At 26.9% G+C, this 15493-nt stretch overlaps 1 protein-coding gene across 1 annotated transcript in view; it reads left to right on the plus strand.

Moving 5' to 3' along the window:
• Positions 1–15493, plus strand: part of LOC121118367 (uncharacterized) — a 109367-nt gene that overhangs the window by 87087 nt on the left and 6787 nt on the right. The window contains exons 7-8 of the mRNA XM_040712938.2: positions 9798–9968; positions 10894–11032. Coding sequence (XP_040568872.1) covers positions 9798–9968; positions 10894–11032 — 310 coding nt within the window. The remainder of the gene's footprint in view (positions 1–9797; positions 9969–10893; positions 11033–15493) is intronic.

Below are 15493 nucleotides of genomic sequence, written 5' to 3' on the forward strand. Positions count from 1 at the left end.
ATAATATTTATAATTATCCTTTATTTCCTTCAATTTAATCGCATTATTTTTAATCCTATAACGCAATATGTATTATATTGTATAAAAGAGTTTTGGAATTCTCAATTTGAGCAGTTTGATTACTTTTTGATTTAAAAAGATTATTAATGCAATGGCAAATATATAATTTAATTTAATAACCTTTTAATTGATATTGAAACAGAAATAATTTATAGTTTTTAATTTATGACGTAAAGCCTCATCAAAAAGTGTGTTTTGAAAAATTACAAATCTAATTTTAGTGTTGATATTAAAACTAACAGTTTTGATATTAGAAAAGAAAAAAAAGTTGGCTAGTATGTTATTTTTTGTGTATTCTTTAATAGATCGCCGTGATATTTACATCTCCCCCTGAATGATAAATTCTTGCCTACTTTTGCTGTAAATGGTTCCAAAAATGCATAATAAAATAAAATAATGAAATATAATTTTACTTTATTTTCCATGGACTAATGGCACTATACACATTGAGGGTTTCAATAGCAGTAATACATGCCCCCCCCCCCATCATATAACAGACAGTTCATGTGCTTTAATTCATTAATACGATATGTTTCTATCTCACCTTCTCCCCGAAATCTCAGAAATGTCCACGCCTAGTAATATTGAGCTTCGATGAATATTTTAACTTTTCTCCAAAATAACTTTGTGCACTGATATTGAAGTCTCAGGTGTGTGTTCTAAAAAAAACTTTTTATTTCGCATTAATTTGTTGCACTTATTGTTCTAGATATGTATACATATATAAATAAGCTAATCTAAATTCTTTGAAAATTTTGACTTTTTTTATTCTTCATATAAATTCAAATCAGATTCATCGAGTGAAACATTTTTTAGAAAGCATTACACGGCGTTACCACGCTACTACAAAAATATACAATGTATTTTGTTGGCAGCTGTCATTGTTTTATTTCTTTTTCTCTCATCAGTGTTCTGAACGTTGATTGGTTTGACTAGAATTAGCTCTTGTTAAGCTGTAAACACGTCTCAACAACTATTGAATAATAACTCCATCGTTGGAGAATAATTGTCTAACTACCAACTGATTTGGGTCTTCTTTTTTTTGAAAAGCAGTGCCATAAAATAAAATGACTAATTGAGATGGATAACAAAAAAACATTGATTCGGTTATTAATATGTACATATTTTCAACTCTGGGCAACTGCTTTCTAGCAATAAATTATTTACTATTAGAAAGTCCCAGATTTCTATGGGTTTTTTCTTAAGAAAGAACAAAAATGAAGAAAAAACTCATAATTTAATTTAAATTATTTGAATAAGTAAAAGACTTTGAATGGAGGTAAGTATACTTTTATGTAAATATATTAAGTTATTCCCTATTCAAAACACAAATTCTTTAGTACCTTGGATAATTTTTGGTATAAAAGGATTAGTAAATGAAATCCATGGCTGGTATTGTAGATGACAAAGACTTCAATCTGTATAAGTTAACTCTTATTTTGTGTTAGGAATATCGTTGTTTTTTGTTTTTTTGTAAATAATTGGACTTATACCTTTAAAGAACACTTTAAAAAAGGAGAAGGTTTAAATTGGAGAATAATGAATAGGGTTTTATGGAAAAATGAAAAGCTGATAGACAAATTTACTTCATGGAAAGGACTCATCATTTGTAGACTTTGGCTCAATTACATCAACTAAAAAAAGTTCATATTTGGAGTAAATATAGGAACTAATTTCCAACAATAAGAAAGATACAATCTATAAAAGAACAAAGGGTTTCTGGAACTTTTTATTGGGCTCTAGAATCTGAGATATAATAAAATTAAATAATCTTCTGTCCATCATCTTTTTTTAAATTCATATTTAAAAAAATACAGATTTGGAAGACTATTCTGGAAATAGCTTCATATGTAGTAAATCTAAGTGGGTCGAAATAGGCTTACAGACTATTTGGTGGATAGAATTCTACTCCCTATTGTGATTGGAGAGTGGCTCCTATTACTTTGGTTTGTTGAAACATGTTTTTCTAGGTTTTAATATGATATTACAGTATTTTCTTTAAATTCCAGGCTATTTTTTTTTTTGTACGTTAGTTTTTTATCTCAAGGGGGAGGAATTTTTTGTCTGCCAGGTTGTTTAAAGATTGACATTTAGCAAAGTTACCCGTAGTTCTTTAAATAACTGAGCAAAGTGTTTTTGTTCAAATACAGTTTGTTTTAAGAAACATGATGACAATGATAATGTTAATAATATGTTTATTCTACATGTACAAATAATCCGGTCTCTTTAAAAAAAGAAACCAACAAATGACGTAGTCATCCTGATAGTTTCAAAAACGTTTGAGACGACAGCAAATTAGCTGTCATTAGGGTTTATTAGATAACCTGATAACAGTTATACGAGGAAGGGAATGAGCATAAATCTTACTTCATATCTTGCAAGTAAATATGATGAAATTACTCCCCAACAAATCATTAGTGTTCTTTCATGATCTCAAGAATCATCCTTAGATATTTTTTCCAAAATAATCAAAGAATAATTATAACAGCTTTGTAAAATAAAGAAAACACTGATCAGATTCCCAAATACAAAAATCTCGCACACGTTTAGAGTGATATAGTATACAATGCGATATATATATGTAGTTTGGTATTTTATGTGATTATATTTTACGGCATAGTTCATAAGTTGAATATATTTCTAAGGAGTTTATAACTTGGTTCTATTATTTAGAAGTAATCTTATTGTGCTTGTTACTATTTGAAAAGTGTTGTCTTGATTTTTTTCCCAGTCATTAGTCACTTTCGTATTTTTTCCTCTCCCTCTCTGTTTGTTGTTCCTATCTAAGACAGTTTCATAAATCCTTGTCTGTCAGAGCAAAAAAACAATAATAATTTATCTTCACTCTTTTGCTAATTGCTTTTCTTTGACTTTCCCATGATGTTTACTTTGAGTATTTACAAAAATGCCTTGAGTGTTTTTTTCCACGAGAACTCACATCCCAAGATGAAAACATCAAAAATAATAAAAGGGTCTTTTGAGCATTTTTCATACATTAAATTTGACAAAATAATTATTAATATTTCTTTTTTTTTCTAACTCCGACATTTAGGTATAAAATTAGTAACTTTTGACCTTTTTGTGATGAGATTTACATTGAAATGTGAATAACCTAACAAAAAATATTATTTTCAATTCATTTTATGTTCTTAAACAAATTTCTAACCAAACATATTATATATATATTATAATTACAATTTAATGGCGGTGGCACACTTTATCTATATATAGGTATATTTTGTATATAGTTATTTTAAAAAAATTAGTTTAGTCAACCTGACAAGTTGAAAAATGTGAGGAAAGCAGTTTACTTGCATTACGTTTTATTAGATCAGATGCAAGCATAACCATGACAGAGAAAAAAAGAAAACAAAGCCCACTTCTTATATAGCAAGGAATGACCCCAATATCAATCCTCCATTCAACAGGAACTTACACTAATAACTCCCCGACAAATTATCATTGTTACTCTTTGTCTCTTACTTTATACTTATATGTTTTTTCTTCAGAAATAAAAAAATAATCATAATAACTTTGGAAAATAAAAAGTATTGCTCAGGAACAAAAAAATTATCTCGCTTGTCTATTGTCATATTTTTTTTAAATTATACTTGTGTACATATATTTGTAAGTTATTTTTGTAGAAAATAAGTTAAATTAACCGGAAATTACTATCATTTTTTAAACATTTCTTATTCAAAATAAAAATTTGAGAAATAAATGGGTCATTAATGTAGACTAGCTATATTAAGTATTTATATAAGAGCATATATGTATTTAATTCCGTTTCTAAATTCTCTATGATTATTTTAAGTATATATCTATATGTATATAGTAGATATGGAACATAAAAATCGAGTCTACATAATATGTACAATATAGGTATTGTACATATATTTAGTAGAAAATGGGGTTAATCTAAGTAATCAATTTTCTTATTCACCTGTACATCATGAAGTTAACGTATTTGATCTAAATGTGCATAGATATATAATTCTAAATACATGTTATGCTGAAAATATATTCAAGAGGATTTATTTTCTAACGATAAGACTATTTGCACCAATTTTAATTTCATTTAATAAAGACATACAAACATTATATAGATATCTACTGGTTATAACAAAATTTGATTTCTATTTTTTTTCTGACATCCGTACATTCATAATAGGTATTTAAGAGTAAGTAGCTTCCAATAATATAAATCCCTTCTCAAGGGAGGAGGTAATTGGCAATGAGGCTAAAGAGATATTCCATATGAAGAAAATAAATTTAGCTACTCACTATTGTCATCAGCTATTAATAGGTAAGAATAAAGATTGAAACAGCAATCCTTTCAATTCTCTCTCTTATAGATAGTCTCACTGTTTTTTGGTTATTTTTTTCCTTACAAATATTCACATTCGTTTGCATATTAACAGTTATTGTAGTTATACTTAATGTATCTTACAATCTTATCTTTAAAAAGTAGAAAAAGGCTTGATATACTTTTGATTATTAGTCATTTAATCGAACTATTGAGCTATTATTTGATATATAATTCTTGTGAAGGTTTCAGAGCTTAAAAGGAGCTAGTTCGAATTCAACTAATCATCAACGTTCAGAACGCTTAATAAGAGAAAAGAAGTAGAAAAAACCATAGTTGATAGCGAAATACAGTATAAATTTTTATATTAGCGTGAAAACACTGTCTATTATTTATGTGACACAACTTTTGATTGACAAATATCCATATTATCTGTTGTCACGGTGCTACATCCCTTACACTTTAGTTGTCATCTCCTTTCTTGATTATTTTCCTCTTATCAGTGTTCTGAACGGTGTTTTGTAATTTTGCACTAGGACACTTTTCCTTAAATTTATTTTTCCTCAAGGATATGTAGCCCTAATATTTAAATAAGTGAGATATATACGTTTTTATATACAGCAATAAAATCTTACTATTTGATTAATTCGAACCAGAGGCAAAGTAGGTAATAAAATTACTATAATAAGAAAAAACAAAAATAAAAAAACACAGCAACCATTTGAAGAGAAGAAGTAATAATCAATTCTTCGTTATTAACTATAATTAGACATGATAGATTATTCATACTATAAAAGACTCATAAATTGCTGAACAAGCATAATATGAGACAATAGCATAATTCCATTACTATTCCAGCAGAAAAAAAACATTTAATAATAATAAATATTACATATTTTGATTAAAATATTATAAGGGAACATTAATTTTAACAAAAAAAGACGTATAAATTTCATTTATTTATATATTAAGGCGGAATATCCTTGAGGCAAAATAGCTTTAAAGCAAAATATCTTGATGTGAAATTACCTAGCCCCGTTTAAAACGTTGTTGGTTACTTATAGTTGCATTAGCTATTGTTAAACTCAGGAAAATTCTCAACAACTATATTTTATATATTTATTATAATTGCTATCAAATGATTTTGATCCTTCCTCTCCTGTTTCTTTTTTGACGAAAGGTTGGGAGATACAATAATGTAATTACAACATGGATTGTACATATGTATGTAAAATAATGTCCCTATTAAGAAGTACTTTAGTTCTTCACTTTTATACTTGATATCGTTTTTTTTTCTTTTATTTAATGCCTTGTTGGACTGTTGTACTGAGATAATACGAAGATTTACCTACAACAGATTCCTTTAAGGTACCGTTCTTATTAAAAATTATCTCCACATTAGGAAAAAGAAATACACAAAGGAATAAAAGTTATATTATATTATTATTATTACTAAAAAGTTTCTATAAAAAGTTTTTTTTTCTATTGTCAGTGTAGGTATATAATAATATAGAAAAAATTAGAGTAATCGTATAATATTTTACAATTTTATAAAAAGTATTTCAATCATGAAAATATATATCTACATATAATAATTTTTCAATGTTTGTGAGTATGTAATTACAGCTAATTAACAAATTTTGGGTAGAATAACTTTACCATCAAACTTTGTGATACGGTGTAAATAATAATAAGCATTAAATATAAGTCGACCTTTGTTTATCGCCGCTGGTCGAAAATAAATATGTCTATAGGAATTTCTAATATATTTTTATAACAGGAAATAATATTTTCCTTTTCTTTTTACGGATATAAAAGGCAAGATGAGTTGTAGATTGCGTTGATTTTTAATTTTAATGAGCTTATATTATTCGTGGAGGGGAAGGATTGAAATTCCCTACAATAAGTTTGAGTAAATTAGCTTTAATGTTGTTTTTATTCTACTGTACGAACTGATATTTAAGGTTAATTATTTGGAAAATATCCCACCAAATAAAAATTAAGATATAATAATCGGAACTCTAATATTTAATAGGAGGCACCTCTATAAGTGAGATGAATAAAAAAGTTTTAGAAATGATAACAAGGGAAAAAACTCAATTTCTACCGAAAATCAAATCCATTGTTCAATTTTGTTAATTTGTGTCTTTTCATTATGTTGTGAAGTAATTGAATACCAGAGGGACACCCAAGACACAAGTTGGACTTGATTCCATATTTTGAAGACTTGCAACTCGGCTTGATCTCACAATCGAAGACTCGAGACTTGAGTTGTACTCTATAGCTACTAAGACTAGCGACTCGAAAGCTAGTTTATACCTAACTCACAAAAAGTATAAACTCTATGGATCTTATAATTATGGACTTGAAATGTTCTCTAAAGAAATATGATCAAAATATTCAGAGACATGGACTAATAATGGATATTTAATCTGGTTTAATGTCTTACATTTTTGGAATACAAATTTACTTACTTACCACATCCAAACTGTTAATTCAACTTGTATCATATAATTGCAGTACGTATTATATAAATAGGAGGATCACATTGCTGAAGGATCGGGAATATTAGAAGTAGATAGTCTTATTATTTGATATAAAAAAGTTATCAATCTTATATATTAAGCTGTACTTTTAGTTTAAATAAAACGTTATTTATTATTATCTTCCCTATTAAATTGATTTAGCTGTTTGTTTGAAAAACATAATTATTTTATTAATATTTCGGCTCTATTTTAAAAGTAAATAGTTTGGTTTTGATTTACAAAATTAAATATTATTGAATCGAGTGTAAGAAATGAGGATTATTAGTTCAAATTTTCCCCGACTTTTTATGGACGGAAATAAATTGATCTAGAATAAAATTATTTATTTACATATCATTAATAATAATTTTTTAACATAAAAACAAAATTATTCATAAATTGAATAATAAAAAAGATTTAATATTTAGTTCGTTATCAACTATAATTAATTATACGTTTATAACATTAATATAAAAATATACTTTTATGATAGATTCTTATAAATTATTATAAATGCAGTAAGTAGACAACAAAATCCTCTTTGAACAACAATGACAAGTCTTGAGAATGATCATAACAAATATGATCAACATCGTCTAAGCCTTCCAATTATACCCTAATCGGGTCACCGCTTTTCCAATGACAAATGAAAGTGTTTCTATAGCAATATTATCGTATCCATGATTTTTTATATTTATTATATGCAACTTCTCTATTCCAATGACTTGGGAAACGTATGTTTTTGAGATTATAAATAGATGTAACTCTTCCTGGTCAAAAAAATACCAGGAAGCCTTCATTAGGTTCTCCAGAAATTTTTAAAATCTTCTCTTCTATTATTAATATTTCAATTGTATGGGTTATTAGATAGATTTCCAGTCAATTTATAATGTTTATGTTTGAACCTATTCTTTAAATAATGAGTATATAGTCTCTGAACTGTAGATATCCCATAGCCTAAAGGAAAGAAAAAGTTCTCAGACAAACTCTCCTTACACTAATTTGGAATTTGATCTCTTGATCATCCTTATGAAGCAAAATGTCAGAACACATAGGATTTATGATTCAATGGAGAAATAAAAGAATTTCTAAGCATTGATCAAGCCGTTAAGAAACGTCTTCGTTGCTAAACCAATTAAAACAAGGAGTTTTAATTCCAAAAGTATCCAAGGATCCAGAAAACAAGGAAAACCATTTTTGAGGAACTTTTTAATTCCTAATCCTTCTTCCACATCCATATTGCGAAATGTTACATTTTCATGTTTTAAAGGTCTGATCTCAGAGATATTGCTAACATATGAAGATGAAATCAGGGAAATGATGATCAATATAACTAATCAACAGAATGATGGCGTCAAAGAATTGAAGAATATTATAAAGTAATAACTTCATTTCAGATAAGGCCGTTAAGAACCTAATCATACCAAAATCAATATAAATTATTTCCTATACAATTGCATCCTATGTCATCTTTGAGAGGCTATATCGGCTTCACTGATACCTTAATATCCATTTAAATTAAACTAGAGATACTAGCCTGTCCTGTTTTTTTTAAAGTAATTAAATTTATGTTTACACGAACTTTCCTTTCTTTCTTATGAAACAAAAATAGCTAGAAATATAAAAATCACCGTTTCTCCTTTCCTTCTATTTCTTTTTCATTATCATCACACATATGTATATTTTAAGGGAGCCAAATCAGCAGTTTTTGAGTTATGAACAATTGCTTGAAAATAAAATTTATTTAGCGAAATTATTACTGATGATCTCCAAATAAAAAAAAAAATGTTTTAAAATAATTAAATGTTAAGTTGTTAGTTGTTTTTCGTTAATATATAGTATCATAAATAATAAAGACTAATAAATGAATAAATATAACCTCTATTTGTAAATAAAATGTACTTTTTTTAAATTAATGATTGACTAAATTTGGTTTAAAGTAAAAAATATGAAAATACAATATTATTTATCATACTTAATTAGTTAGAATCAAACATTTGGTAAAATTAAAAAAAAAATTATGTAAAAAAATGAACATACATATATTTGTTTCCTCGATAATTTCAAGATAAATCAGTCTAAAACTAAATTGAAAATATATATTGAGATCAAAAAGTTACGTGCATACTTAGAACCCCTGTGATTATGAACTGAGATTTACAATAGTTTAATTTTTTCTGAATGATTGAGTTTTGAATTTTGACACTTTTTTCCCCTCTATTTTTACTATGAGCAAATAGTTTCTAAGCTCACAAAAATTTCCATTTAATTCACCAACCCACGCGAACAACATAAACACCATTAATTAAGGCATATTTCATTTCATTTATCATTCAAATGGTACACATTAGTACAAATAAAATAAAATCCAAACAAGTTAAACAGCTTTTTCTCCTCAAAACCAATGTCTATGGAATATCCTATAGAAAAAATTGACAAAAAAATAACTAATTTTTATTTTACAGTTCTAATGTAAATTTTTTGATATTCAAGAAAAAGGGTTCCTTACAACAGTCATCAGAACCCTTACCCCAAATTTAAATCCATAAATTTTCCAAAATGATATTTAGAAGCATATGGGATAAGAACCAATTCTTACTAAGAGAAGTATTTTCGTTGCAATACATATATGTAGATATTACTATAGTCTGGATTTGAGTGCATTCTATAAGCAACTTTCTGATAACTACTTTAATGTATATTGCTGATCTATTGTATGTTTCTTAAACATTAAATGAGAAATAATGACAATTGTAATGACATCCTTCTGTGTCTCATTATTAAGAAACAGATACAGTAATTGAAAATATAATTTACCAAGTATTTATTTGGTTAACTGTATCTACATTCAACATACAACCATATGTAATTGATTAATTATATAATTCAACCTTTCTCAATTTCAGAGAGTCATTCGAGGGATCTTATGCGATGTTTGGGTGGCAGAGAAGATATCCAACGACTATTATCAAACCACAGAGATTTTCTTTTCACATCATGATTGGATTTTCAATATTGACGAAGTCAATCCAACTCATGAAGTACCTGTAGGAATGGCCACCTACTATGCACGCTCCGTAAGTTTTAAACTAATTTATAAACACACATACATCTATAAATATAAATAATTGACAAACGTAGGCAATTTAACAAGCTTTATACAAAATTAAATCATAGGATGAAATGATGATTTTCCTTCAAGATTTCAGCATCACTTTAATTTATTTGAAAATCAAATATTAAATTTTCTAGTAAAACAACAAAAAATCCTTAACTTTGGGGGCTATAGCCCCGCCAGACTAACTCTGCAGATGCCCCTGAGTTATGTGCTACTTGTAAAATATTCTTCCAAAATTTCAAGTACACCTGGAGTGCCCATGGAGTAAAGCCCTCATAACATATTTTGAAGGAAAGTCAATTGAAGAAAAGCATGAGTGTTCTGTCCATATAGTACTATAACTATAGTGGAACGGAACAACCCAAAATGATCTTTGTCCCCCTCCCCAACTGAAATATAAATAAAATTTAAGATTAATTACACCTTAACTGCAAAAATTTTACCACTTTTAAATTATAGTACATGAAAATCGTTTATTTTTTTAAACTTCAGATAATAACTTAAATATGTGAAATAAATTGTGTTTTTTTCTTTTTTTAAAAATAATTAATTTCAAATTTTGGGCTTTTATAATAAACGTCATTATCAAATTTCAAAAATAAATTGAATAAAAATGTCGAAAAATAAAATAAAAATCACAATCCTTGTCTAGCCTAAAATGTGGAGTACCCCTTTTTGGAATTAGATCTTGTTGTTGGACTGCATCTACATATTGGCAAATCCTTGTCTTATTCCCACCTATGATTTTGTACTACTAGCCAAAAATGTTAATAATTTTATGAATAAATGTTTGTAACTATGGAATAATTGATACTATTATTTGTCATTTATTACATTTTAAGTATTCACATTTGACTTTTTTTTTTTTTTTTTTTTTATTACAGAAGAACTCGTCCGATTTTGATAACGTTCTCATGAGTCATTACATAACTTTTAACCCTTCACAGCCCTCATGGAATGAGTTTGATGTCAGCGCTTGTCTACGGAAATTCAGCGGATTATACCTAAAACTTACACTTGATGGTAAAAAAACACTTTATTTCTTAATATGTAAAATCAATTCACCTTCATTTGGGAGTTTAATTTTATATAAAATATTTTAATATTACATTGAAAAATGATATAATCAGTTTACATACTGAAAAGTTTGAGATTAATAACTTCTTTATAATCATCGTTAAATTTAAGTTTTTTGCTGGGGTAATTTTTATTTACAAATGTACTACAAATCTTACTACATTCTTTTTCTACCTGATCTTTCTGGAAAATATGATATATACATATATGTCTTTATAACCCAGAAGAATCTCAGTAAATTATATACATATTAACAAAATTTTGTTTTTGTATCGAGAAATTAAATTATACAATATGTTAAAATAATACACAAGTTTTCATTTTTGCAAAGGTAATCAATGTATAATTGTTAATAATTGTGAATAAAATAAAAATTTTACAAAACAAAAATATAATAATTCTCTTATAAATTGTTCAAAATTAACCTGTAGATGATATTATGTAAATTAGAATGATGAAGTTGCCCCTTTTAGCGGATTTGCTTCACGTTTACCTCATACAAAGTTGCAATTTCTAAGCACGTATTAAGAAAGAATTTTTTCTTGTGAGTTTTTAAAAAATATTTGTATTTACACAAAGTATTTTTATGAACAAAAATAGACTATCGTTGTTTATAATTTTTTTTGTGACTCTAATTTCCTAGATTGTAGATAGCAATAAGTAATCGCGCCTCGACCGTTTATTAAATACAGTAGACAATATTAAACTTCAGTACATAAAATAAATAAAAATTACTCCCTATCTTCGTATTTTCCTGCTAATTATCATTTTAGTATAATATAATTTTATAAACTAAATATTGTATTCTAATATACACAAAAAATAACCACATTTAGAGTGTTGCAGTTTCTCTCAAATTATAAACTATCGTAAGAATAAGATTGTATTTTCTATAGTACTACAATAACGTCAGTTGAACACATATACAGACTCAATTACTTGTACATTTGTCGAATTCTAATTCGTAGTGCGTAAGTATTCATTTAATTGTTTTAGATATGTATTACTGAGAGACGAATTTGCTTTGTGCATTACCAGCATTGATCAATATTTGAGTGTTGTGCTAAATTATTTCAAATATTATTCAAAAATTACATAAGGGTACTTACTATAATTGTGACTGGAAAGCAACAGAAACTAAATCGCTTTCACACTTTTTTAATTTTTGGTTTTGTGTCTTGGTGGTTTATAGCTCCACTTCTTTTAGCAACACATTGAATCATCTCATACTAGTGAATATCTTGATCCGTTATAAGAAGATTGAAGAACTGGTACATTAGTATTATTTTGTGATGAAGTTGTAAACGGCATCAAAATAAATATGGTATCAAAATTATTGACTTTAGAACAAAGATTCTGGAGCAAGAGGCATGACTCAAGATCTCAGAGATTCCAAAAGATACTGTGGATAACCTGGATTTGGCGAAGATTCCTGTTCTTTTTTGACATTATGAAGTTATAATTAAAATAACTGTAGTAAGAAAAATAATATTTTTCTAAATTATAATTTTTAAGATATAATTGGGATGGAGGAAAGGGGGGGTCGAAAGGTCAGGAATCTTCCAGTTATGAAATATGTATTAATTAGTTCAAAATTTAATCATTTTGAAATGTTCTGTAGACCTTTAAATGTATATGGAACATTTTAAAATCACTTATCCTACTCATTTAAAATTCCAAAGTAAAATTTGCATGATAATTTTAGAAAACTTTTTGGAAATTTACCATAAACTTTCAATCCCTATGTAATTTTTTGTATATCACATACTATCTAGACTTGAAATAGGCCTGTGAAAATTTATTTCACAGAAACAAGCTATGAGTCTAAAAACATTTTTCAAACCGTCGTAAAAGCTCATTTTGATTTCTAAGATATGGGTGAATTCACTTCCAACATTTGTTTTTTCTTCTCTTATCGCTTCAAAAATATCGAAATCCTCAACAATACTAAGTTGGATCCCTTGTGTTTTTGTTTTTGTCGTTTTTATAAAGATTGTAGTTCCCATTTTTATTGCTCCTTTGTGTCCTTTGTTAAAAGAGAGTTTTTCATATAATAAATTAATCAAAATAATTCATTTTGATATATAAAATAATTTCATAAACATTTTCCCCATAGTACATAACAAATAGATCCTAAGATCCTGGTAGACAATTCTGAATATGTATGTGGCTATTCCAACGGATAAGCTGTACACCGTAGGGTCTTTAATATAGTAAGTAATTTCTAATAATTCTATATTTTTTCATTACAAATGAGTCTATCAATATTGAAAAATAATTTAATATGAAAAAAATGACAAAATATGAAGAAGAAAAAAAGATTTTTTATTATTCCCAATAATCGATATATGAAGGTATATAAGACTTTTTGATAGAGAAGAAAAAAATCCTATTTACAATATATTAAATGTTATTTATAACATTTGTTGAAATGAGTCAATATTAAAAATTAATCATTCACTTCATTCATTGAATTCGAATATTTGTACATATGTATTTCAATCTGAAGATGTTGATATTATATTTTGACATAGGTAATATCAATTTATACAGAGATAAATCGTTAGCTTGGTTTAATGCCTCCAGGGATTTTCATCTTTCAAAAAAAAGAAGCTATAAATGTGATTTAATATTTATCTCTGGATACAATTTTTTGCCTTATGTAGTACTAAGAATAATATTCTCATTTCTTGATAATGGTAACTCACGTTATGGAAAATACTTATATCAAGCAATTATTAGCCACAGAAGTGTCTTTATGTGTTTCAAGTAAATAGAAATTTTCTCGAAGAGGAGACATATATCATTCTAGTTTTCACTTAAATCAATACTGATATTATTAAATGTTATTAATTCAAACACAAAAGCAATCTAGAATACTTTTTCTCCAGTCACTGTGCGAATTATCCTCAATTTTAAGAAATATTATTCTTATTAACACTTTGGGTGTGCCGCAAATTGTTTATATGTAACCAAAATTGATCGTCAATATAAAAATATATTGAAAATGACAGATTTTACCCGAGAAGCCATATCAGGCTAATATGTATAAGCATCTTAAATCAAAATAAGGTTCTAACATATAGCTAAAATTCTTGATTATTTTGACTCAAATCAAAAATTGAAATACAAAGCATATAATTGAATCAAATATTCCTATCAACATTGAGCTGTATTTATGATCTAAAAAAATAATTTAGAGTTTCTCCATTTTTTTGATTTTTGTTCTAGATTGTTTTTAGGTTGACATATATGTCTATTTTGCTCTTGAATACTGCTTTAGAATCAGTCCTGTAACTGAACCTTTATTAAAACAGTGATCCTTGATCAGTAGAGGAGTCGGCACAATTTCCACAGAAGAGGCGAAGTGTAAATTAAAACATCCCTAAGCTTTAGAGTTATAAAAGTATATTTAAAAAATTATTAGCACTTTGTTGCAAGAATTCCATACTTTTTTTCGATTTGAGAAAATTTTAAATTTCTTTTTTGAAAAAAATTGAATCTTTTTCTTTTTTTGAGAGATTTTTTTTCTTTTTGAAGATAAAATTCGGAGTCTTTTGTCTACTTTTTTTAAAAGGACGATATAAATTTTATTTTTTTAAATGGCCTTTTTAAAACATATACAGTATTTTCAAATACTGGTCGTTTTAAATTTATTCTATTCAATCTGCAAATATAAAATTAAATATTTGGAGTAAAATGCAGCGTGATAGGGGAAAAAGTTATTATTATTGATGATTTCATTTGTATTTCAGCAGAGCATTATAACAAAAGGTTTTTAAAAATATTCAAACTAAATTTGGGCTTTTGGCTATGAATATGAACTCAGTTTTTGTCTATCACAGGATATATCAGGACTTCGAGAAACTGCACTTTTCAATTTTTGAAGAATAATATATTCGATATATAGGCCAATAAGGCTATAATATATCGAAGGTTCCAATATAATAAAATAAAAAAAACCTGATATTGAGAACTAAAACTGGTATATTTTTCATCAAAGAATTACAATAAAATATAGTAACATAATTTAAATGAAAATATACATATAAATGTATACAGATCAATGGCAAATTGCAGTTATATATATATATATATATTCATTTCTGATACAGAGCTTCTGGATTATATCTTGTTCATATACAGTAATAATCCACTTTCCTATACTTGGTTCTCTCCAATCCCACTTCCAACTTAAGTTTAGCATATTTAGTCCTTCCCTTTAATTTTATTTTCATTTTAGTGCGTACAATTTTATATTAATATCATTTTTTCAAAAATTATCATTGTACTGAGGCAGAAGAATATTTTAACGTGACGTCAGCATCGTTGATGTCGATAATCTTGAAGGCCTACAAGCCAAGGTCTTTATAAAAATAAAGACCATCTTTAATTCAGTTTAAAGAA

This window comes from Lepeophtheirus salmonis, chromosome 5 (assembly GCF_016086655.4).
Source record: "Lepeophtheirus salmonis chromosome 5, UVic_Lsal_1.4, whole genome shotgun sequence".
Classification (NCBI taxonomy): domain Eukaryota; kingdom Metazoa; phylum Arthropoda; class Copepoda; order Siphonostomatoida; family Caligidae; genus Lepeophtheirus; species Lepeophtheirus salmonis.